Source organism: Mercurialis annua, linkage group LG2 (assembly GCF_937616625.2).
Source record: "Mercurialis annua linkage group LG2, ddMerAnnu1.2, whole genome shotgun sequence".
NCBI lineage: Eukaryota > Viridiplantae > Streptophyta > Magnoliopsida > Malpighiales > Euphorbiaceae > Mercurialis > Mercurialis annua.
This window is the reverse complement of record NC_065571.1, coordinates 5,870,370-5,892,452: the sequence shown is the minus strand read 5'-3', so window position 1 is coordinate 5,892,452 and position 22,083 is coordinate 5,870,370. Positions and strand designations below refer to the sequence as shown.

Sequence of the window (22,083 nt, the reverse complement as noted above, 5' to 3'; positions counted from 1 at the left end):
CCGTTTAGAATTTCAGTGTGACTTTAGCTATTATTATAAATATATCCCTTCTTAACAAATAAATTTATAAATTAATTTAAAATATATTTATTAACTAATAAAATTATATTTGTATTTATTTTTATAATTTAAGCTACAACACCTATTATTTTAATATGTATAATACATTATCATCGACTTTGGAATGTTTGACGGATTCTTTTAATTTCCACAATTCTACATCTTAATGTACTATTGGTTCTCTTGAATATGAAATTTATTCAGCTTATTAATTTCTTGACCATCAGAATATTTAATTTATAAAGATATATGACTTTTTATTTATACATAGTCTCCAAACAATTTTCCTCAATCTTGATTATATTTGATTTTTTTAGTTTTCTCCTTCTCCAGTCAAATTAATTCTTAAAGATGTCACCTATCAATAAGAAATAAAGATTAGGAGAAGTAAAAAATTAATTACTATAGTTAGCATGTATAAAATTGAACTTATTTTATTTAAATTAACTTTTTATACCAACTTTAAACTGTGGGAATACGTGATTTATGAATTGATATAAGCCAAAACTAGTTTTTATATACACAAGTTTAACTATTTTTTTAAAGATGTAATGTCTTGAAAAGTCAAATTTTTACTAATGAGATAAATTTTAAATAATGTTTAATATAGCATAATTTAATATTTATTATGTTACTTATAGTCATTTTTTTACATAAATGAAAAAGAAGAGCGATTGTGTGAGGAATCGAACTCACGACCTAACAGATTAATATCTTGCATTTATACCATTTAAGTTATAACTCATTGATTACTTATGGTCATTTCTTAAAATAATTTAAATATTGGCCACATGTTAGCCATGTCATAGATAATTCGCCAACTTTTAATTAATTATTTTGACATGCCGCTTAAATCAAACTGAATCATCTCACTCTTGATAGAAAAAATATAACTAAATTGATTTTTTTTAATACATATAAAAAAACAGATGACATGTTATATTTTTTGTTAAAATATATTGAGTCATCCGTGACATGATTGGCATATAACAACATTTTAAATTATTTTAAAAATACTATAATTGACACGACAAATATCAAATTAGAATAAATTAAGCTATATTAAAAGTATTAGTTAAAATTGACAATATCAAAAAGTTTTGACTTTTAAGACATTAAACTTTTTATTAAATATATCACTAAAACATACTCCCTCCGTCCCACTTTAAAAGTCCCATTTGACTTTACACACAGATTAAGAAAACATTAATTATTCTTGTCTTTTCATGTTTTTTCATGTTTTGCCCCTATTAATGATAGTGGAATTTTTCATAAAACTCTTTTAAGATAACTAAAATAAGGGTAAAATGGGGTATTCAATGGAAAAGTAATCTAAAAATAGTAATGGAACTTTTTAAATGGGACATCCCAAAATAGAATATGGGACTTCTTAAACGGGACGGAGGGAGTAATTTACATATCATAGTTCGTAAATTTTGCAATTTTGAATAAATATAATAAATACTTAACAATTAAATTTACTTTCATTCACATAATTCTTCTTTTAAATCCACAAAGCACTTTTTAATTTGAAATAGAAGATCAATTGCACAAACTCATCATCTATAACATTATAAATTTATTAAAATAAATTTAAATACAATTTTTTAAGTCGTAAAATTAACAAATTAGAACACTTAAATTATTTTTAAAATTATATATTTAGTAAAATAATCAAAGACATGGATATAAAAACATAATGTCTTCTTATAAATAGAAACTTATTCATATATAACTACTCATGTAAGATAATTAAAGAGATGATTATCTTAAATAAGTTAGATAATGGAAACCACCATTAAATTAAAAATGAGCATTGACACTCTACTTAAAATAAAAAAGTTAATGAACTTTCAGCTAATTCAAAAAGAAATAAATCCAAAAATCCAAGTAGATTAATTAGTGCATAATCCTAATTAGTACATAATCTTTGTCTATCTGAATCTTACTAAATTATCATCCAATCTAAAAAAAACTCGCTCTACAGTAGATTATTTTTCTTGGAAGACGAGCTGTTTCTTGCTTCTGCGCACAAACAAAACCTACCCATGCGCACATCGAATCTCTCTCTTTTTTCTCTGTTTCTGTTCAGACCGAAATCTTCGCGTCATCATCAAATCCATCACTGTCTAGTTTCTTGAATTTTTGTTTAGCATTGGTACTTGTTTTTGTTCTTGAGCCCTGATCTGTCTTGCTTCTACTTTTTCTTGAAACTGAAAACATTTCATTGCGTGTTTTTTTATCATACTGTCTTAAAAAATGGTTCCTTTCTTCTTGTGTAGGTTATTCTAATCTTGAATGGTAGTTAATTCTACAAAAATAGAAGTTTTTTTTGTATGTATTAGTATAACTTACTATGCCTTGATGTGGGTGGATCTTCACTTAAGAACCCAGATTTTAACTCTTCAAAACTTAGGGTTTGTTTTATCTCAGGACATTTTACAGACACCTGGTGTGCAGTTTCGTTTTTGTTGCTCAAAACTGTTTGATTGCATATCAAAGTCATGGGTTGTGTCCATGGGAAGTGTTGTTGTAGCCGGTACCCGTCATCATCAGATGGGGATTCGAGGGAGCATCATGAAGCTGGTCATTTGGGTGGTGGTAAGCATATACTTACTCAAAGATCGCTTGAGGTTGTTCCTATTCCTTCACATAACTTCAAGTTGCAGTACTCTGTTTTGACTCAGAGAGGTTACTATCCCGACTCGCCGGATAAAGAGAATCAAGACAGTTACTGCATTAAAACTCAAATTCAAGGTAACCCGAATGTTCATTTCTTTGGTGTGTTTGATGGGCATGGTCTGTATGGTGCTGAATGTTCGAATTTCGTTAAGGATAGGTTAGTTGAAATATTAGCAAGTGATCCTATGTTGTTGGATGATCCTGTTAAAGCTTATAGTTCTGCGTTTTTAAGGACGAATTCTGAGTTACATAGTAGTAAAATTGATGATTCTATGAGTGGTACCACTGCAATAACTGTTGTTGTTATTGGAGATAAGATTTATGTTGCTAATGTGGGTGATTCAAGAGCGGTGATCGGTATTAAGAATGGGAATAGTATTATAGCTGAGGATTTGTCTAGTGATCAAACCCCGTTTAGGAAAGATGAGTATGAGAGGGTGAAGTTATGCGGGGCTAGAATTATGAGTGTTGATCAAGTGGAAGGGTACAAGGATCCTAATATCCAGATATGGGATGATGAGGAAAGTCAAGGGGGTGATCCTCCTAGGTTGTGGGTGCCGAATGGGATGTATCCAGGTACTGCATTTACGAGAAGTGTAGGGGATAGCACGGCAGAAACTATTGGTGTTATTTCTGATCCAGAGGTTTCTATTGTTCAAATTATGCCTAATCACCTCTTCTTTGTGGTTGCAAGTGATGGAGTTTTTGAGTTCCTTTCAAGTCAAGCCGTTGTTGATATGGTATGGCTATGCCCTTACATGTTCCTCTTGTTAGTATCTTGTCTATATATGCTGATATAGTTAGACACTAGATTGCTTTCTCTTTTCTAGTTGTTACAGATAATTGATCGTCTTATTTTATCGAAGTTCTTGATTGGCTGCACCCTGCAATTTGAGGACTGGACGTAGATATTACTTTCTCATTATTATATATTGATATTTCGATGCCTGCATGTTTATGTGTGTTAAGTTTCTATTGATGATCAAGTTTTATCGCACCCATACATTATGATCGAACACAATGGAGAGTCTGCTTGCCTGGTCAAATTAATTATGTAACCATAAAAAACTAAAGAATTGGGTTTTCTTCATATTTTATGTTGATGTAATTACATAACAACGTTTGGAAGTGTTAAACAGTCTACATATGTTAATTAGCATATGTTTTATTCATGTGGATTGGGAATATTTTTAAGGAACGATCTTGAGTCTAAACTATCGTTTCCTCAGAAAACATGTCAATGGTAAATAATCTTCAGCATTGAAGTACTTCTACTTTATACTTTAAGTTACCTGAAAGATACTTATGCTCTCTGGTGACTGTTTTTTGAAAATAAAAAAAAGCAGAAGAAATAGGGATAGGGGACGGGGATGTGTGGTAAAATTGACCAATATATTAAAGTTTAGGCATGATATGAACTTTATTTGTTGGTGAATTCTGAGCAAAGTGATACCATATCAAGTTATATCTGTTTTAATTCCTTTACCCTGTCCTCCACTTAATAAAAAATGCCTTTCTTGTTGTAGGTGGCTAGATATGCCGATCCCAGAGATGCATGTGCAGCAATCGCTGGAGAGTCATACAAACTATGGCTGGAGCACGAAAATCGGACGGACGATATTACAATCATCATTGTACACATTAAAGAATCCTCTAATGTAAGTGCAAACTGCAAACAAAGCTACCCTCTGCCTCTACTTTTTTTACCTTCTCCAACGCTTTTTGAAGAAAAAGAAATTGTGTCATCATTCTATATATCTAAAAGTAGCATTAATAACGTAGTATATTGTATGAATCCTGAACAATGCTTGGTGGCATCTGTTGCAATTGCTAACAGAGTAATGCAACTACCACTGTGTGTGTGTAGACCCCACTCATCCTTCCAGACACTTTCATAAACCCTTCTCGTTTTACATGGGAGTTTTTTTTCTTTATCTAGAGGGGTTTATTGAGGGGATTGGATGGGCTTGATCAAACGATTTGTCCAACATTTTATTGTGGTTAGGTTCACAACTTGAAAAGAAAACTGAGGAGTTTGAATGGAGCATGGAAACTTATAATTATAGCTCAAATGGTATAAGCGCTGGATAGCAAACTGCTAGGTCGTGTTCATTTCCTACCATAAGCGCTCCCTCTCCCCAATTTTAAAAAGACACTCATAATTATGCTGCTGCTCTTCTCATTTGCAGAATCTCATAGTAACTGCTCGATTTCGGTTGGCCTATTAAGTTAGTTTTCTTTTGGTTAATAGCCAGGTGCTGCTGTTATGGATGTAAGTGCAACCACTGAAGTCACCAGGAATCCAATGAGCTCAAGTACACAAAATGAATCCTCCAACTTTTCCAATGCCTCTGGGTCAGATATCTACCGTTCAATGAGGAGTGAATTCTCGGATCAGCAGCATACAGTAATTCGAAACCCAGCCATTGTTGTTCCATCTCCATCACATCAGAAACCCTTGGATTTGGTGGGTCTCGTCTGTCTAGTATTGTACTTAAATAAATTGAATGAGCAATTCTTTTTTACCGTAATGAAGCGGCCTCAATCAAGCTAGCTGCCGCAAATTTGTAATCATATTTTTTAGTTAATCCAACATTGCGTACCTTGTAACAGGATGGAGGGTAGCAACCCCTGGGAAATTGAGCATGCTTCGTCCCACGTGTACAAGCACTTGCCCCAAGGATCGTCTAGCAGGGCATGGTTTGATACTAATGTCACTAACCAGTAACCACACCAACTTTCTGCTGTAGTGAAACAACCACGGGCAACATTCAAACATAAACGAATGATATTACCGGAGGCTGAGAAGTGGTGCAGTTGTGAAATTCATGATGATGTATATATGCTCTCTTTTTTTACACACTAGTTAGGAAGAAGAAACGTTGAGGAGTTACTAGCTCTTATATCAGCTCTACCATGTTCAATTTTTGAGTTTTCCTCCTATTATCTCTGTTGCTGTTATTGATTCTGCATTTTCCTTCAGGGCAAGTTCTACAATTTTTTCATCGATTATGAATTTTGATTTCATGATTCATGCTGAACCAATGATACTGTAACTTGCCATTAACAAAAATGATCAGAGGTCTCCAAACAAAACACGTAATGCATTCACTTTCAGATTAAAATGTTGAAAAGCAAACAAACAAAAGCAATGGAAGAAGATTGAACTCTTACTATTTCCTTGAATAAGAGTATAATACAACAATGGCATACTTAGCCAGTCCTCACTCAACCTGAGGATATATACACAACAAAATTGGTATCAAAAATAAATGAAAAGTTTCTCATCTATTGAATTTTGTAGTATGTTGCACTGTTCCAACAACTTGCTTAATTTGTCAGTTTCTTTACTGGTTTTGCCAGTTCCAGTCTTGCTAGCGTCTGATCCCTCAGTTCGACCCTCTGTTATAATCTGTACAGAATTTGTTGCATCCTCCATCAAGTCACTCGAGTTAATATCCAATCGAATATCACCATTCAGGAGTATCATCGGTGACGGTTGAAAAGCTTTCATCCGCGGCCGACTAATTACTGGTCCAAGAGGGGTGGTGCAGCCAACAATCATTTCATCTAAGGAAGGCTGTGTTAAGTACGGCGAAGATACTTTTGCTTCAAGCTCAAACTCATAAGGAATAAGTTCAGTTGGATCTGCATGGTGATGCCTTAAAACATAGGCGGAAGAGAAAGGTCCTTTGGATAATCTTGTTAACTGCCAATTAAAGATCCGTCTAAAAACTGAGATCCACTTCGGAACAAGATAGTAGCTCGTTTCATTGAGTTCAAGTCGCGTACTTTTCTGAAGCATTACATATGCATCTTTTATCGCCATGTTCAGTGTCATCAATCCGCTTGATTCAGTCAGGTATTTGATCAAGCAGTTCTCGAGTTTTGACCTAAGGTCCTCGATATCATCACCTGAAGCCCCTGTATTTAACCAGGATATATCATCGGAGAAAGGAGGAAGTTTAGACTCCTTGACTGCAGATAAGAGTGGTTCAATTCTAGCTGCTGAGCTCCACCCTAAACTTGGCAAATACCACTTCACTACTGAATACTCATCACAGGATTCTGGCAGCAAAGTTATCTCAGGACATGGCCAATTAGTGGGGTTTGATCGGACAGCAGCAGAAATTTCTCCTACAGACCAATCTAAGGCTTCATTGAAGATTGCGAGGCAGTGGTTCGGACCTACTTCTTGATCACTCATCTTTTCGAGAACATCCAGCGATGAATTTAAGTATGTTAGGATCAAGTCGCGTGTATTAATGCAGTGAATATCAGGTTGTAGGGGTGATTCACTTGCCAGCCATTGTAGTCCATCACGTAGTCGCAAATCGCTGAAAAACCCATCACAGCTTTGCCTTTCTTGGCCTTCAATAAGGAATATAACCGAAAAATTACTAATCCGTGATTTATCAATGTCAGGGAGACCCAATTGACCAACTATGGTATTATAAGGATCAGAAACCTCCTTCTCAAATGATCCACATAAGACCAGAAGGGGCAAGGAGGAACCAGAGGGTATGGATATCAGCACTTTCTGAAAATGCGCTTTTTGAATATTCCACGGGATGCTTTCAGATACAAGGAACAAAACTGCACCAGCACCATCTATAGTCTCATTCCGACCATCAAAGCTAACATCCCTAACAACTGATAAGCAGCAAGTCAAGTCGTTATCTGATTGGCTGGGAACCCATTTTTTCCATATCGACAAACCAGAAGACGAAATTAAAAGATCCTCCTTGCCATCACTTCCAGAAGGCATGAGCTTAGAAAGCAACCATGGGCCCATTGACACGTGCGTAACTTGGTTTTTCGGCCCTAGTTTTTCTCCTTGGTAGTTCATCTGAGAGCACAAAACAATTTTCCAACACAAGCATCTAACACCGGGACTTCTTTTGCCAAGTATTTCTGCAGCGACATCTGAGACATTAAGCCTCGACCATGATTGTTCATGTTTTTCGTATCTCTCCCTCATGACATGCTCAATATCGAACTCATTTGCAGTGCTCCGTTGCTAAACAGAAGAAAGGAGTCAAAGAAATTATCTGAAACGAAGTTTGCTTGCATTGCAAAATGAAGTAATAAATGAGATAAACATGTAAAATTATTTTCCAGATTGAAAAAATAAACAGCAATTTTATAAACGTGAACTATGTACGAAATTGTAGTATGTCCATTGAACCAAAAATGCTTACATCTTTGGCTCGTCGAATTGGTGGTCCCAATGACAGAGAACTTAGAGCTGCATTTGCTGCTATCTGCCTTCGCTCACGCAGCTCTCTTTGTTTTGAAGCACGCCGTTTCCATAGCCTGAGTACAAACATGTAAAAAGATTAAGATAGACACAGTAATTACCTATTGGTGGTGGTTATTAGTTGAAGTAGTAAACCTTATAATCAACTTCAGCTTTGCCTGAGCAACTTCTTCATCTTCAAAATTTTCCATAACTTCGTCAATTTCCTGTTCTTGATTAGTTTTAGGAGGTTCTTCGTCTTTTGAGTTAATAGAAACCAGCGTTTGAGGAACTGTACTCTCTACAGTCAAACTATATTTAGCACTGGGGAACTTTTCTAGCAAAGCTGCATTTCTTGACACAATTGGTGGCGGCATATCTTTCATGCCAGACGGTGTCTTCTTCTCAGCAAAGACTCTAAAAACATCATCGTGTGGTTTCTCTATGTTTTTAAGTTTAGCTGGCTGAGATACAGGAGGGGTGTGAACCAAGGAGAAGCCCCATGGAGACATATAGGCGGTACCCTCCATTGGCTGGTGTTCTTGGCTCAGTTGACCAAGTTGTGATTTCTCAATTATGGGCTGCAATTTTGGGACAATTTTTGGGGATGAAGCATCTGCAAAATTAGGCATGCCTTGATCAATATCACGAGCAGGAATTTTCCAATCCATAAAAGTAGGAGGAACAGTCTTTTTATGAAGCTTGTAAGTCTTCGGCTGCTGATTTTCTTTAGAGGCTTGAGCAGGCAAAGATGCTTGAGCAGGCAAGGATGTCATTTCAGAAATACGTGAAACATCATCAGCTATCTTTCTAGATCTTTTCATATGAACTAACTTCGAAAGTTTGGTGCGGTAATCTTGCTCAGCATTGGCAAATGAGCCTTCCTTTACCATGTATGGCTCTTCATATTCCTTTATTGAAAACCCATGATAATCTAGTAGGCTTTCTATGTCTTCTTCCTGAATTCAACACCAATTGATTATACAATCGGAAACTAGTTGCTAAGTAACATCGTAGCATTCAGGAAAAAAAAGTACCTCTAGTGCTAGCCACTTCGCGACATGCTGAACAGGGATACCCTGATTATTTGGCAGACCATAGTGCAATGAGGCAAGCGCCAGAGTTCTTAACTGATTAAAAAAAAAAATGCGCCAGCATTATGAAACATGTTTCTGGAGTCTGTTTTAAAATGCTAGCTCAGGCAAATGAATCCATAAACAAAGCAGCAAAAAGTATGAATTCCATAATTAACCCTAAACATATGATATTTTTATGATAATTAGCTGATAACTGCAAATAACAATGGACATAGGAAATTGTATTAAAAAAATAAAAGATTATGGCAGTGCTATCTTTCATGCTTTTCAAGCTAATAAGCACCAATTCTTTTAAAATGATGGAGTGTCAATTTCCGACACTTCTCCAACACGGACATGTATCCGACATGGCTCCGCACATGTCTGAATATTTTTTTTTATTTTTACTTTGAAGAACATGGTTCCAACACAACCCCACAAGGCATTGATGCTTTTTGGGACATAATCGGAGTTAAATTTGAAATTATAAAACTTCACAAGAACTATTTAGAAAATTTCCATAACTTGCTTTAAAAAAACGCTTTAAGTTGTCATAAAGCTTCTTTTCTTGTCACGATAGCTCTTAACTCTTTTTTTTTTTACATATTATTACGTACATATCAATTATGATTTTTTTAAAATGTATAAATTTAGTTTATTTAGTATCACATACCTTTGCAAAGTGAGCATGCATTAAGCATGCTTGGAGGTAACTTGCCTTTCTTGCAAGTCGAAAGAAGGCAATAAAATTACCTGTTCTACAAGCCCTGAAGAAGCCAAACACGTCAATTATCAGATAAACTTACAAGTCAACACCTCATTAAATTAAAGGAACTACCTTGCTACATCACGGGCAAAAAGCACTTCTTGGGTTTGCCTCATATCTGGAGTCATCTTTGCAAGATCCAGCGAGAGTTCTGCAGGTTCGACCTAGCAGGAAAATATTTATCCTTACAGATAAAGCTAACATAACTTGTAAAACCAAGTTGCTATTTCAGATAACTTACTTTATATCCAGGATGCTTATCTAGTTTCAGAAGTGCATAATAACCACGAAATTCTTTTTCAGTTGGAACACTGATTCCTTTCTTCCTGTGGTCATCATACATTTGAAACAAATCAACTGAAGTTTTGTTCATCTGCTCAATATTAAGGTGAGCATCAAATCCCTCGGAAAACCCCTCTCCTTTTGTGTATTCACACAACTCATGCATAGCAATTATGTGAAGCCTTATCTGACATAGACCACAACATTAATCAGAAGAAGAAACATACCATGAGTTGAAGGATAAGAAGCTTAAGCCAAACTAATAGTACTTGAGGTGCTGGAAAAATGCTTGCATGACTAATGTATTGTCCACTCTTGGGGTTGTATAATCGCATGTATACCATTATTGGCAACAAACACTAACTTCCATCATGCATTGAACTATACCTATTTTTCCAAAATATAATCAAGTTTCTATACCATTGTAAGACCAAAAAATGAAGACCAACCATTTGCTCCAACATGGTGATAGCTTCCTGGTTAAATATGTGTTGCATCCTAAGGTCCATTCGAATTGCTCTCATCCTATCCCACAAGAAATTGTACATGCCAAGAAACCTATCATCATAAGGCTGATCCAGCAAATTGAGCAGATAATCGATAGTATTCTGCAGAACTAGCATAGGACGTATAAGATTTGCTTCCCTCTCTGCTGTCCTGGTATACTGTGGAAACAATAATAAGCAGAATTGGATCAAACTAGACCTCGTTAGAAAGAAAGGAACAATTAGAACTTAAATGGGCGCAAAGCAATTCTGATCAGAGAAAGTAGGAGTGACATATAAGAATTACCTTCTTGACAGCAAGAAACCTATTTGTCTGATTCCTATCGCCATCCAAGCGTTCGTACTGGTCAAGATCCCCTTTCCTCTCTCGTTCTTCCCTTTCTGACACTGAAATATGAATTTCAAACACATTCATCCAGCTGCTTTGTTCTCGAAGCCAAAATGTTTAGAGTAAAACTTTAAATGCTTCATTTTTCAGAATTCTAGTTTCTCGCATCTAAAACCCAAACAAAACCCTGAAGTCCATCAAGATGTTGTTCTTACTTAAGTGAAGTTTTATCACCTTAAAGGAAGCACGGAAACTTCGACAAAGTTGCATTTTCCATTGCGGAAACGTTTCGGAAACCGGAAACTCATACGAAACATTCGGGCTGTCTCGATACATAATAAAAAATATACTTTTGTAAAAAAAATATAAATAAATATCCACAAATAAAAAAATCTAATCAATTACCAATAAATTTTATTGTTCACATTACCCACAATGTATCTTATCTTTTTATATATATTGAATTATAGTATATTTTTATAATATCTGTAAATTTTAGAACATTAATTTCACTTATATTTATAAAATTTGTTGATAATTTATTATTTGCTATAAACTTAAATTTGGAGTGATGACTTAATTCATTAATGGTCTTAAATATATATAAAAAAATTAATATATAGGAAACTTATAACTTTTAGTTTTTATAAATATATTCCTTATATTTTTACTATTTACACGCTCCCCCCATGTTTTGTATCCTTTATTTTGGAAAAATGCCGTTTCCCCGTATTCGTTTCCATTTCTCATTTCTGTTTCCATCTTTTAACAAGTTTAGATTGAGCAGTTTGAGAGCCATACCTGGACACATATCCGGGCACATGCCAATTATAACAGTGGAAGTTTCAAATCCCTCATTATCAGTTGGAATATTGCCGCTGGTGAAGTCTCCTGCTGATTCCATGGAGTGACTTCCAGAAAGTTTTTGCCTTTCCACTATAGACTGCTCTTGTCTCCTTGCAGAAGCTTTTTGTTCAGCAATATCTGGTCTATTTTCTGAACTCTCAGTCAATTCCTGCTTAAAGCGAGCTAACCGCTTTGCCTTGGCTTCAATCTCCCTAGACAATTCATTTCAAAGACAACATCGTGTGAATCGGTGATGGATCAAATGATTATAGCGGTCAATAGTAATGATACATATTTTCTTTACCGCTCGGTATCATCTTGAGCAGAAGATAAGTTTCCCTGTAGGACTTTATCGGCAGCAGGCAAAAGAGTGCGGCTCGGTGACCTTGTTCTTTTTGTACCGTAATAGTTGGTAGTCCCGGTTGGGCCAGCTTCAACAACAGTGCCATTGGCAGAGGGAAAGGTTCTCTGGGAATTTTGTGAATCATATGCACTGGAACGAGCATTTGACCTAGGACCCAGTCTAGGAGGAGATGTAGAAGGCCTGGAAAAGTAAGCACATATTGGGCCCATCTAGATTAAGAAGCATTAATTTTTTTTCATATGCAAATTATCAGAGCATCACATTTCAAAACAACCAAAAATTATTGGAATATCCAAAATTTGTATACAAAAAATTCATTTTAATAGAGCATATGAGTTGTGCTCATCTCCTCCAAGGTCTTTATGAACTATTCTTCTGCATTTCTTTATCTAGTGTTGTCAAAGGAATATGCGCTATTACAATTGACTACATAGCATTCTTCCAGTATATATACTGAATCTAGAAGTTAAAATTTTCTCCTAGGTTTAATACAGATAAATCTTCAAGGAACTCCTAAGGAACTCGTTATCTGTGCCATTTGCTACCATTTATCTCATCCTAGGAAAGTAATAAGGAATTCTCCGGAATAAGAATTCAAAGAACATGCATGTTTCAAGACTACCTCCTAGATTCATTCTGGAGAATCTCACTTGCTGGTAGTGCGGCCTGTGTAGGCACTGGCCTAGTTTGCTTTGGGTCATCAACAGCCAAAACCTCATTCAGAAAATTTCTTGCAGAATTATGAAATCCTCTGTTTGGTAAGAGTGAGGATTGGTCTTCACGAGACAATGGATTGGATATGTTACTTGGAAACTTCCGCTGATTATCCCATGCAGATTGTGCTAAAGCCGGCCTGCATAACAAATGACGTCACAAATCAAAAAACACCATGGTTGAGGTTGGCAGGTATACAACATGTCTATGTTATGTTAAGCTATGTAAGCAACACGAGAAAAAGCCACAGCCATGAATGGCATATGCCAAATAATCTCAAGAGTATAAAGTTTTGAACTACATGATGGTTCAAAACTAATGATAAGACACATTGAACGTGAATCTAAGTCACAAATCAAAGCATGGTTTTAAAAATAGACACAAAAACAATCACCGGATCCTTAATTATATAATAGATGGGTGATTAAATTGATCATCAACTCATATAGTTTCTCTAGCATATGATTGTGTTCACGTTACAAGAAAAGAAAGGCAAACCAGACCACCACCCACTGCGTATACTTGCAAATGCAGATGTAGCTGAATCTTAAACTTACTGTTGGCCTTTATCAGGACGAGGATGAAGTTGCTCACTAAAGTTATCATTTCGAAAAAGCACATTAGGTGATGTCGTTCTTGCTGGAGCTAAGTGATTGCCATTGTCATCTGAATGGCTGCAGATTAAGTAACAGAAACCAAAGTCAGACACATTATGTTGTCCATTAAATGAGACCTTCAAGCTGAGAAAAGATGAAGGAAGAAGAGTCTCAAAACCAAGAAAACAGTGCAATACTTCCACTCTCGGACAAGTAAGGATTATGAGCTGCAACTTTAACAAACAACAGACATCTAAGAAGGAAAAAAGGATTTAAAATAAAAATGACTACCGTAACTTATTCCTTTGAACCGCAACCTTTGTAGCCAGGCAATAAGTCTCTTTTGAGATAGAAATATCAAGAGGACTGAAAGGTATTGGAGCATTGATTGACAGCTATAACATTCCTTGTAACCCCTTTTGCATTCAACCAAAAAAGAGTGCATATATGTCATGCTATAAGAACCTTTGAAACTACTATAAGCACCTATACTATAGGCCATGTCAGACAGTTCCTACAACACATAGAAAAAGGGTCTACCTGACATGGAATAATGGAGAAAAACAAAAAACAAGGGATGAAACAGAATGAAATTGATAAATTACATATAGGTATAAATTTTGATGCAGGCATTACAACAGGTTCCACGAATTGCTATCAGAACAAAATGGGGGAACTAGTTGGTAAATTTTTTGATGAAGGCATTATAATAGGAAAACAAATTGGGGAATTACCTGAGTCATTGGACAATGTCAAAGTACAAATTGTGCCTAAAAGAACTAGAACATGGTGCATCCTACAAGTCAAAATATACTTTATAGGATGTAAAAATAATATGGAACATCAACCTTTGAAAGAGAGTTCGAGTGGAATATCTAGACATGTCTTCGTCCAAAGCATGTGAAGTAGGTGATCTAGTCCTTTTCAGATCTGGAGATCTGGAAATCCTGGCTGTAATACTAGTTCCAGAATTACGTGAAGCAACAAATGAAGTGACTGCAGAAGGCCTTTCATTTGTTTGATCGTCGTCTTCAAAAGAAGATTTTTTTCCATTAACCCATTGATGAGATGAAACTGCAGGTCTGACAAGAAAGAGTGACCCTTCAATAGGCATTTTATGGTACAAGATTTACCATATCACCAAAAGAAAATTCAAGAAAAAGAGGGGAGAAACTGCCAAGTTCATTTTACTGCATGGAAAGACTCCTTTCATAAAGATCATCGAACAACTAAATATGATATCACTTAATGCCAAGTGTATTCTCATTTTCATGGTCTTTGATCTATCTGTTTGCTCGTGTCAAATACAACTTTTGCTACCAATACACTATATCAACATGCTCGACAACACACATGAAAGAAATTTATCCAGAATCGAAACAAACAATCCATTTACTACAGCATGGAACATTGATTCTCATTTCTCACCTGTGGAACTCAGCATTTGCATAAGGAGTAGTTGCAGCAGGATGGACTCTTTCAAAGGACAAAGAAGGCAAGTGCACTCTCGGCAGAGCTTCAGATCTACCGCCATTAACAAAAGGAAAAAAATCCTCCAGAATTTAATTAATAGAAACCGAGTGAGGTACTACAGCTCATAACAACATATCCAAATCCAAAGTCTAAACAGAAGGTGTAATTAAATTACCTAGGGATTCTAGTAGACTGGTAAGGACTAGAAGCAGCAGCATCAGAGCTTTCATAAATTAACGAATCATAAACTAGAGGCGACGGTCGCACTCTTTCTGTAGTTACAGGACCCCTACTATCAAATGAAAACAACCAAAGGCACAAAATTTAATCAGTCAAGCTACTGCACAAAAGCAATTCCATACGAAGCTAATTTTCTTACTCAATCATTTGCAATTAAAGAAACTAACCTAAACAAATGCATAACTAAAACTCAAACCTTATTTAATAGCTGTTTCTTGCACATTCTAATTACACTTGAAAGGTAAAAAAAATCCACCAGTGACTTAATGAATCAATTAATTAGAGTAGCAGTGTTTACTAAATCATTCAATCAACATAAGTACCTAGGAGATCGACCGGCAGGGGCAGAATAGGGAAAAGACTGTGATTGAGCTGCAGCATGAGGCGGAGGAGGTGGAGAAGACGTGAAGCTTCCGAAACGCGGTGGTAGTGACGGCGGCGGTCCTACGGGTCCTGATTGCTTACCGAATCCCGACATTCTTTTTTATCTCATAATATTATGTGAGTAGCAGGTAATGCGCGACGCCAATTCAACGACAAAAAGGGGAAGGAAAAAAGATGTGAGAGTGTTTGTTCTATGATATATACTTTTCTAGAACCCGGTGATTATTTAAACTCCGTCGTTAAAAGTTTGTATCAAAGATGACACCGTTGATTGATGTAAGACAGGAAAAGCTTCTCTTCCTTCTCCAACGACCAGAGCTGTAGTTGAAGAAGCGGGATTTGATTTACTCATAATTTTCAAACGACATGACGTTTTGTTGACATTGTTTTATTTTTTTTCCAAATTTCATTTTTTTTAAAAAAAGTAGCTATTTCATTAGCAGTAAGCAAAGCTGAAATCAGCCATTACATTTGTGTTTATATCTGGTGGGACAAAACCCCTCCATCTATCTCATTTTTCTTTTTGTTACTTTTGGGCAACAATTAATTCAAATTCAATGTCAATTCCAAATCAATTGCTGGCAGTTCAAAATTAATTTTTAAGGAATTTTCTATCTAAATATAAATTTAGATAAAAAATATTTATCGAAAGAAAATTAGATAAAAATATAAAAATGTTATAGTTATTTGTATTTGTTAGTAAATCACTATAAATATTATGATTTTGTTACTATATATATATATTATAATTAACACTAATATCGAATTTGTCAGAGGGACAAGCGAAATTGTTAAATTATGAACTAATCCCATAAGCTGTCTTTGTACATTGATTTTATAGATCCATATCAAAATTAGTGCCAAATAGAAAGGAATTAGGAATTCTATATAAACAATATATTTCCATTACTAATGCATCGTCTTCTCGTAAGCTTTTCCCAACTTAGATTCTCTCTGCAATGGCGGCACGAGCAGGAGATTCAATAGAGAAGCGTGAAGAAGAGTGGCGAGCCATTCTTTCTCCACAACAATTTCACATTCTCAGAGAAAAAGGAACTGAGTAATTAATTTTCTTTTTCTTTTTCTTTCATTTGCTGCTCAGTACTCTTATTTGAAACTGAATTCTTGCGGTTGATACAGGCTAAAATTCACAGGGGAATACGATAAATCGTTTCAAGAAGGAATTTATAACTGTGCTGGCTGTGGAACACAACTTTATAAATCAGCTACTAAATTTGATTCTGGCTGTGGCTGGCCTGCTTTTTTCGAAGGTCTTCCCGGAGCCATAAATCGCTCTGTAAGTTATTCTTTTAAATGGATTTGCAAGTTGTAGTGTTTTCGTTGGCGGGATCTAATGTGTGACGGTGAATTTCAGGCGGATCCAGACGGGAGGAGAACGGAGATCACATGTGCAGCTTGCGGTGGGCATCTGGGTCATGTTTTTAAAGGCGAAGGGCACAAAACTCCAACTGATGAACGCCACTGTGTAAACAGCGTTTCAATTAAGTTTATTCCTTCATCCTCTAATTAGAGATGATAATGGATTACTTCTAAAATAAACTTGAGTGTGCGCTTCAATCTCAGTGTATTCAGTGGTTATATTAGATAAATATGTTAATGGAAAAAGTAATCTACAGTATCTTATTAGTGGACAAAGTAGTCTTTAATTTTGAAAAATAAAAGTTACAGTTAAAAACCTTTGTTTGAGATGAAATGTTTAAATTCATTTAATTATTTGAATAACAAAAATTTGTATTTAATGTAAAACAAATATAATTATTAACACTTAGTACTAAATTAAATAACATTATATTTTCAAGAAAATTAACAAAAAAACATTATAAACAATACAAAGATATATAAATAGAAGAGAAAAATATGGCATGTAAGTTTTTCTTTGAAATTTTTACAAAAATATTCTCTGATTTTTTGTTGTTGCAAAAATACTTTTTAAAAACTTTTTTTCAATAAAAGTACACTTTCTTTTCCAAACTATCAATAATCTACTAATAATTTACCGAAGATTGTATTTTTATAAATATTTAGTTGAAAATAGGTATTTTTATAAAAAAAAATTAAATAGAATAGAATAGACAAATTAATAATGCTTTAAAATTTAAACTTAATAATGAGGCGTTTTTAATCCAGTTACGACACGGATATTGTTTGCATCAAATCCAAACCTGTTTAATTTTGTGTCATGATATATCATTTAATCGCGTCTTATTTAAAATTACCAGCTCTAATTTACACTTGACTTGCATTCGAACTTTTATAGCAATTGCATAAAATTAGGGGCGTGCATCAAATCAAATTAACAAAAAATGACAGGTTCGATTCATCTATTGTACCTTAAAAATAATTTAAGTTCTCATTTTAATTTTGCGAACCAGAAAACAGAAAAAAAAATCAAATTCTTATTAATTAAGTAGCTAAAATGTATAATATATTATTAATTATTCTTAAATCTAATATTTTTTTATCTGTTATTGTTTAAAATAGAATAAATAATTTTTTATTTCGGTAAAACTGAAAAATCAAACAACCTGAACCGAATTTAAATAAATTCAATTAAAAAAACTGTGTCCATCCGATTAATTCAGTAGGCTTGTTACGGTTAAAAAGTATAAATTTTTTAGTTAAAAGCATTAACCATTTTTTTTTCCATACCAAAAATGCTCATGAATCGTGGATAGAAACCGAAGGCGCATAAAGATTATGCCCGTTTAACAAACTACATTAATGGTGCAGATTTTCAGCGACATGGATTGACCCTATACCAGACCGAAGTTTTGGTAAATTTTAAATTGGCGGCAAAATTTTCCCTCCAATTGGAGAAATCAAAATCTTATAGCTTTCGCTCTCCATAAATTCAAAATCTCTGCACCATTTCCAAATCTCAATACCTTCTCCACCACCACCATGGATCCCAACAGATTCAAAAGACCCGCAATACCTTCCCAAATAACCATACTCCCATCGTGTTTAATCACAGACATTCTCTCAAGATTACCCATCAACACCCTTTACGACTGCAAATGCGTTTCCAAAACCTGGAACAATTTCATTTCCGATCTTTTTTTTACCCAGCTCCACCTCACCAATTCCCCTCCCGGAATCCTCATCAAAATCATCCGCCGCCGCGGCGGCGAATCCAGACAGCTTCTGCTAGCCCAGATTAACGGAGGGAATACAAAATCTCGATTTATGGTCGAGAAGATGAAGTTCAACAGCGAAGATCATCTACCCAATTATCAACTCGAAGTTGTTAATTCTGTTAACGGGTTGATTTGTTTGAGTGGAAGTATTTTAATTGCTGACCAGGTTTACATTTGCAATCCGATTTTAGATGAGCATATTGCGATCAATATAATTAATAATGATGATAGCCATTACAAATGTAAAGGAAGTTTTGGATTCGGGTTTTGCGCTGAGACCGCGGAATATAAAGTGATTCATACGTTTAATGTAATGGAGTCTTACAAGATTGTTCAGAACTACCAAGAGGCTGAGGTTTACACTGTCGGAACCGGAAAATGGAGACGAATCGACAATCCCCCATGTAAGATTACTTCTACTTTACCGGTTAATACTTTCTTAAACGGTTCGATTCATTGGATTAATTCTTCCGATTCTGGCGGGTTTGGTCTTGTTTACGCGTTCAATTTCGGAATTGAGAAGTTTAAGGAAATTCCATTGCCTACTGTTTTGGCTCCTAAAGGGAAGAAAATGAAGAGGGTTATGAAGGTTGGAGTGTTGAGAGATTGTTTATGTTTGTGTTCGTCTTTTTCGAAACGATCTGATTTATGGGTTATGAAGGAGTATGGAGTTAAGAAATCTTGGAGTAAAATGTATGTTGTTGAAAACCTTTGTTTGAACAAGAGGAGTTTTAAGTTCTGTGAGGCTATACTCTCATTTGACAGTGAAAATATATTGATGCTCTGTGGGAATTCTGTTATCGCTTGTTATAATGTGAAAACAAAGAAATTTCGGGATGCTAAGATTTGTCAGACTATTGGAGAATTTCAAATTTATTCTCATATTCCTTCGTTTGTTTCGCTTGAAGACATTGCGGAAGTAGAGAAAGTTCGAATTTCCAGGTATCAAGTTGAATATTATTGGCCTGCATATTTTGATTTTGTTGTATTTACATTTATAATATTGTTAAATAGTTGCATAATACATCGAATTTGTCAGTTTGGTTCGGTTTCTATAGACTCCATGCATGCCCTTCACCTACCCGGAATTGAACTAATAGTGGTCTGCTACTCTGCTTAATACTAATTCTGTGGTGCTGTTTCACTACAGGCAAAGAATGCGTACCCAGGGGTACTTCTTCTCGTACTGACGTAAGGAGGAATGTGTGATAATCTGCAGGATTGGAGTTAAGTATTAGCTACAGCTGATTCGGTTTTCTTCTCAGAAATATAGTTGACGTTACGCCATTATTGTTGATCTAATGTTGTGCTTGCAATTGATTACTTGCAGGATGCCAGAATTGAAAAACAGGGTGCTTTTTGCTAGAGACTGCTTGGTACAATTCGTCGTTAGTTCTAGAAGAGGCGACTTATATTTTATTTTTTAAGTTTTTCATTTTTTCTTTGAATGTTTTTGTTATTTTTTTAAGATCTTCACCTTCTGTTTTATTGTCTAGTACTCTTAATCTTAAGTTACATTGTGAACATTGAAAATGCTTCTTCAAGTAAAATAGTAGTTTTTCTTATTACCGTTTGAGATTCTGATTGTTTCTTTAGCAAGATAGCAGAATAATCAACTCATAATTTTGCATTTAGCCAAATTAGAGTATCAAATATGTTAAATTAGAATAGCAAATAAAGCTATTCTTCAGCAAAACAAAATCATACCACTCAAAGTTAAATTTTCATTAAAAAAATGGATTCTAACGTCACTAAAAATTACAGAATTCTGCTACAGCAAAACCTTTAATAATTTATTAACTGCAAAGACATTCAATTTTCACTTTTCTTGATCGGTCTTCCTCCGCTCACTGCATGCCTTCAAAGCTTGAACTTCTGTGAAGCATTTTATCAAACACATAATATCATAAGAAATTCAAAACATCAGCCCTAGAATAAAAAAACACAAAAGACCAAGAATTAATACCTTTTTGGCAAGCTTTCCAATTCCTATTGCTTTCTACAAGACAATCCTGCAATACCCAAAATATTTTAATTTTTTTTAGAGTTCTTAAGTTTATTGGTTATGAGAGAATAAAAATGGAGTCCAATTCACCTGTAATGAGAGGTAAACAGAAGAGCACTCTCTGAGCTGCTTGACGTTCGGATCATCGTCGTCGGCGTCGCTTTGGTGAAGTGGAGGAGGCGGCGGAGATTGCAATGGGTCAGATTGGTGGTTGGGTTCAATTGGCTGGGCCATTTTTTTTAGTTGGTCTACCTTTACTAGTCTTTTTTATCCAAATTTTAACCCTAGATTTTTCTTTTTTGCTGCTATCAATTCCCAACATCAAAATGAATTTATTCGTTAATTGATGTAAACTGACATAAAATTTAAACATAATTATTTTTTAAAGAAAATTGTCTCAACTACATTGAATAATTTTAGGCAAAAGGTACAAAAAAAACCCCTCGTAGTTTTCACAAAAGTACAAATCAGCCCTTTTACTCTTTTAGGGTATAATTAAGCCCTCTTTGTTTTCAAATCGAACAAAAAACCCCTTTCATCCAGCATCATTAGAAACACTCGTTAATGGCTGACATGTCTCTCATAATCATATAGGAAAAAAGTTCAAAAATAATTTTAACGTTTAAAATATTTACCGAAAATTTGAGGGGGTAAGTGACCCAAAAATAAACTAAAAGGGTTTATTTGTTCGATTTTAAAACAATAAGGGTTTAATTATTCAGTTTTAAAAACACGAGGGTTTAATTGTGCCCAAAAAAAGTAAAAGGGCTGATTTGTACTTTTGAAGAAAAGTCGAGGGTTTTTTTGTACCTTCTGCCATAATTTTATTAACAAAGTTTTGTACAAGGGAATTTATGGGGATTTTTTTTTTATCACTATCTATTTTGACATTTCAATTTATTGTAATTTTTATACAACCTAGAACTTAGACTAAAATATTATAAACACATCATTATGCATAAAGTAAACACTTCATTTGTTTTGTGAAAATCCAAATATCATTGCATGTTCCAACAATATTAGGCATTATATGTATAATTGTGTTGAGTAAATGAATTACTAGAATTCAAAAAAAAAAAAATTAATTACTAGACAAATTTTAATGAAAAATTGCATTGTAATTTTTAATATTTCAAGTCATATTTTTAAGAATTTGACGATTGAACTAGGGTGATTACTAATTTACTGTTTAACTGATATAATGATCGGATAAAATATTTAAATAAACATGAATATATGTTTTTAATTTTAATATAATATAATAAAAGGTAAATATTATATTATTGTTCAACTGATAAAATATTATGAAAATAATATTATTATTTTCATTAAATAAAATTTTGATATTATAATGTGTAGTATCT

General features: G+C 34.5%; 5 protein-coding genes across 7 annotated transcripts; 3 read left to right on the top strand and 2 right to left on the bottom strand.

The window, feature by feature from the left end:
• The first annotated feature begins 1,971 nt into the window (after positions 1–1,971).
• On the top strand, positions 1,972–5,747 carry LOC126670292 (probable protein phosphatase 2C 35). Its single transcript, XM_050363989.2, has 4 exons — positions 1,972–3,482; positions 4,269–4,400; positions 4,994–5,209; positions 5,356–5,747. Exons 1-4 carry the CDS (start codon positions 2,565–2,567, stop codon positions 5,365–5,367), a joined length of 1,278 nt encoding a protein of 425 aa, XP_050219946.1. The 5' UTR covers positions 1,972–2,564; the 3' UTR covers positions 5,368–5,747.
• A 147-nt stretch (positions 5,748–5,894) lies between these two features.
• LOC126670291 (SAC3 family protein B) lies at positions 5,895–15,891 on the bottom strand. Of its 3 annotated transcripts, none has more exons than XM_050363986.1 (17): positions 15,496–15,891; positions 15,108–15,224; positions 14,888–14,983; positions 14,308–14,541; positions 13,421–13,537; positions 12,772–13,002; positions 12,090–12,329; positions 11,741–11,997; positions 10,898–10,998; positions 10,555–10,770; positions 10,065–10,292; positions 9,896–9,987; positions 9,731–9,824; positions 9,019–9,111; positions 8,138–8,940; positions 7,944–8,058; positions 5,895–7,762 (listed from the first exon to the last, which is right to left on the bottom strand). In XM_050363986.1, the coding sequence occupies exons 1-17, from the start codon at positions 15,648–15,650 to the stop codon at positions 6,005–6,007; spliced, it is 4,947 nt and encodes a 1,648-aa protein (XP_050219943.1). In that variant the 5' UTR covers positions 15,651–15,891; the 3' UTR covers positions 5,895–6,004. The 3 variants fall into 3 exon arrangements, with proteins under 3 accessions (XP_050219943.1, XP_050219944.1, XP_050219945.1); XM_050363987.1 differs by having other exon boundaries at positions 15,108–15,221; XM_050363988.2 differs by lacking the exon at positions 14,308–14,541.
• A 467-nt stretch (positions 15,892–16,358) lies between these two features.
• On the top strand, positions 16,359–17,212 carry LOC126669554 (peptide methionine sulfoxide reductase B5-like). Its single transcript, XM_050363043.1, has 3 exons — positions 16,359–16,616; positions 16,697–16,853; positions 16,932–17,212. The coding sequence occupies exons 1-3, from the start codon at positions 16,516–16,518 to the stop codon at positions 17,085–17,087; spliced, it is 414 nt and encodes a 137-aa protein (XP_050219000.1). The 5' UTR covers positions 16,359–16,515; the 3' UTR covers positions 17,088–17,212.
• A 1,129-nt stretch (positions 17,213–18,341) lies between these two features.
• Positions 18,342–20,344, top strand: LOC126667074 (F-box/kelch-repeat protein At3g06240). The gene is made up of 3 exons (XM_056104426.1): positions 18,342–19,656; positions 19,865–19,940; positions 20,045–20,344. The coding sequence occupies exons 1-2, from the start codon at positions 18,479–18,481 to the stop codon at positions 19,902–19,904; spliced, it is 1,218 nt and encodes a 405-aa protein (XP_055960401.1). The 5' UTR covers positions 18,342–18,478; the 3' UTR covers positions 19,905–19,940; positions 20,045–20,344.
• Positions 20,345–20,418: 74 nt separating this feature from the next.
• LOC126667075 (uncharacterized) lies at positions 20,419–21,056 on the bottom strand. Its single transcript, XM_050360041.2, has 3 exons — positions 20,810–21,056; positions 20,681–20,726; positions 20,419–20,589 (listed from the first exon to the last, which is right to left on the bottom strand). Exons 1-3 carry the CDS (start codon positions 20,951–20,953, stop codon positions 20,534–20,536), a joined length of 246 nt encoding a protein of 81 aa, XP_050215998.1. The 5' UTR covers positions 20,954–21,056; the 3' UTR covers positions 20,419–20,533.
• Positions 21,057–22,083: the final 1,027 nt, after the last annotated feature.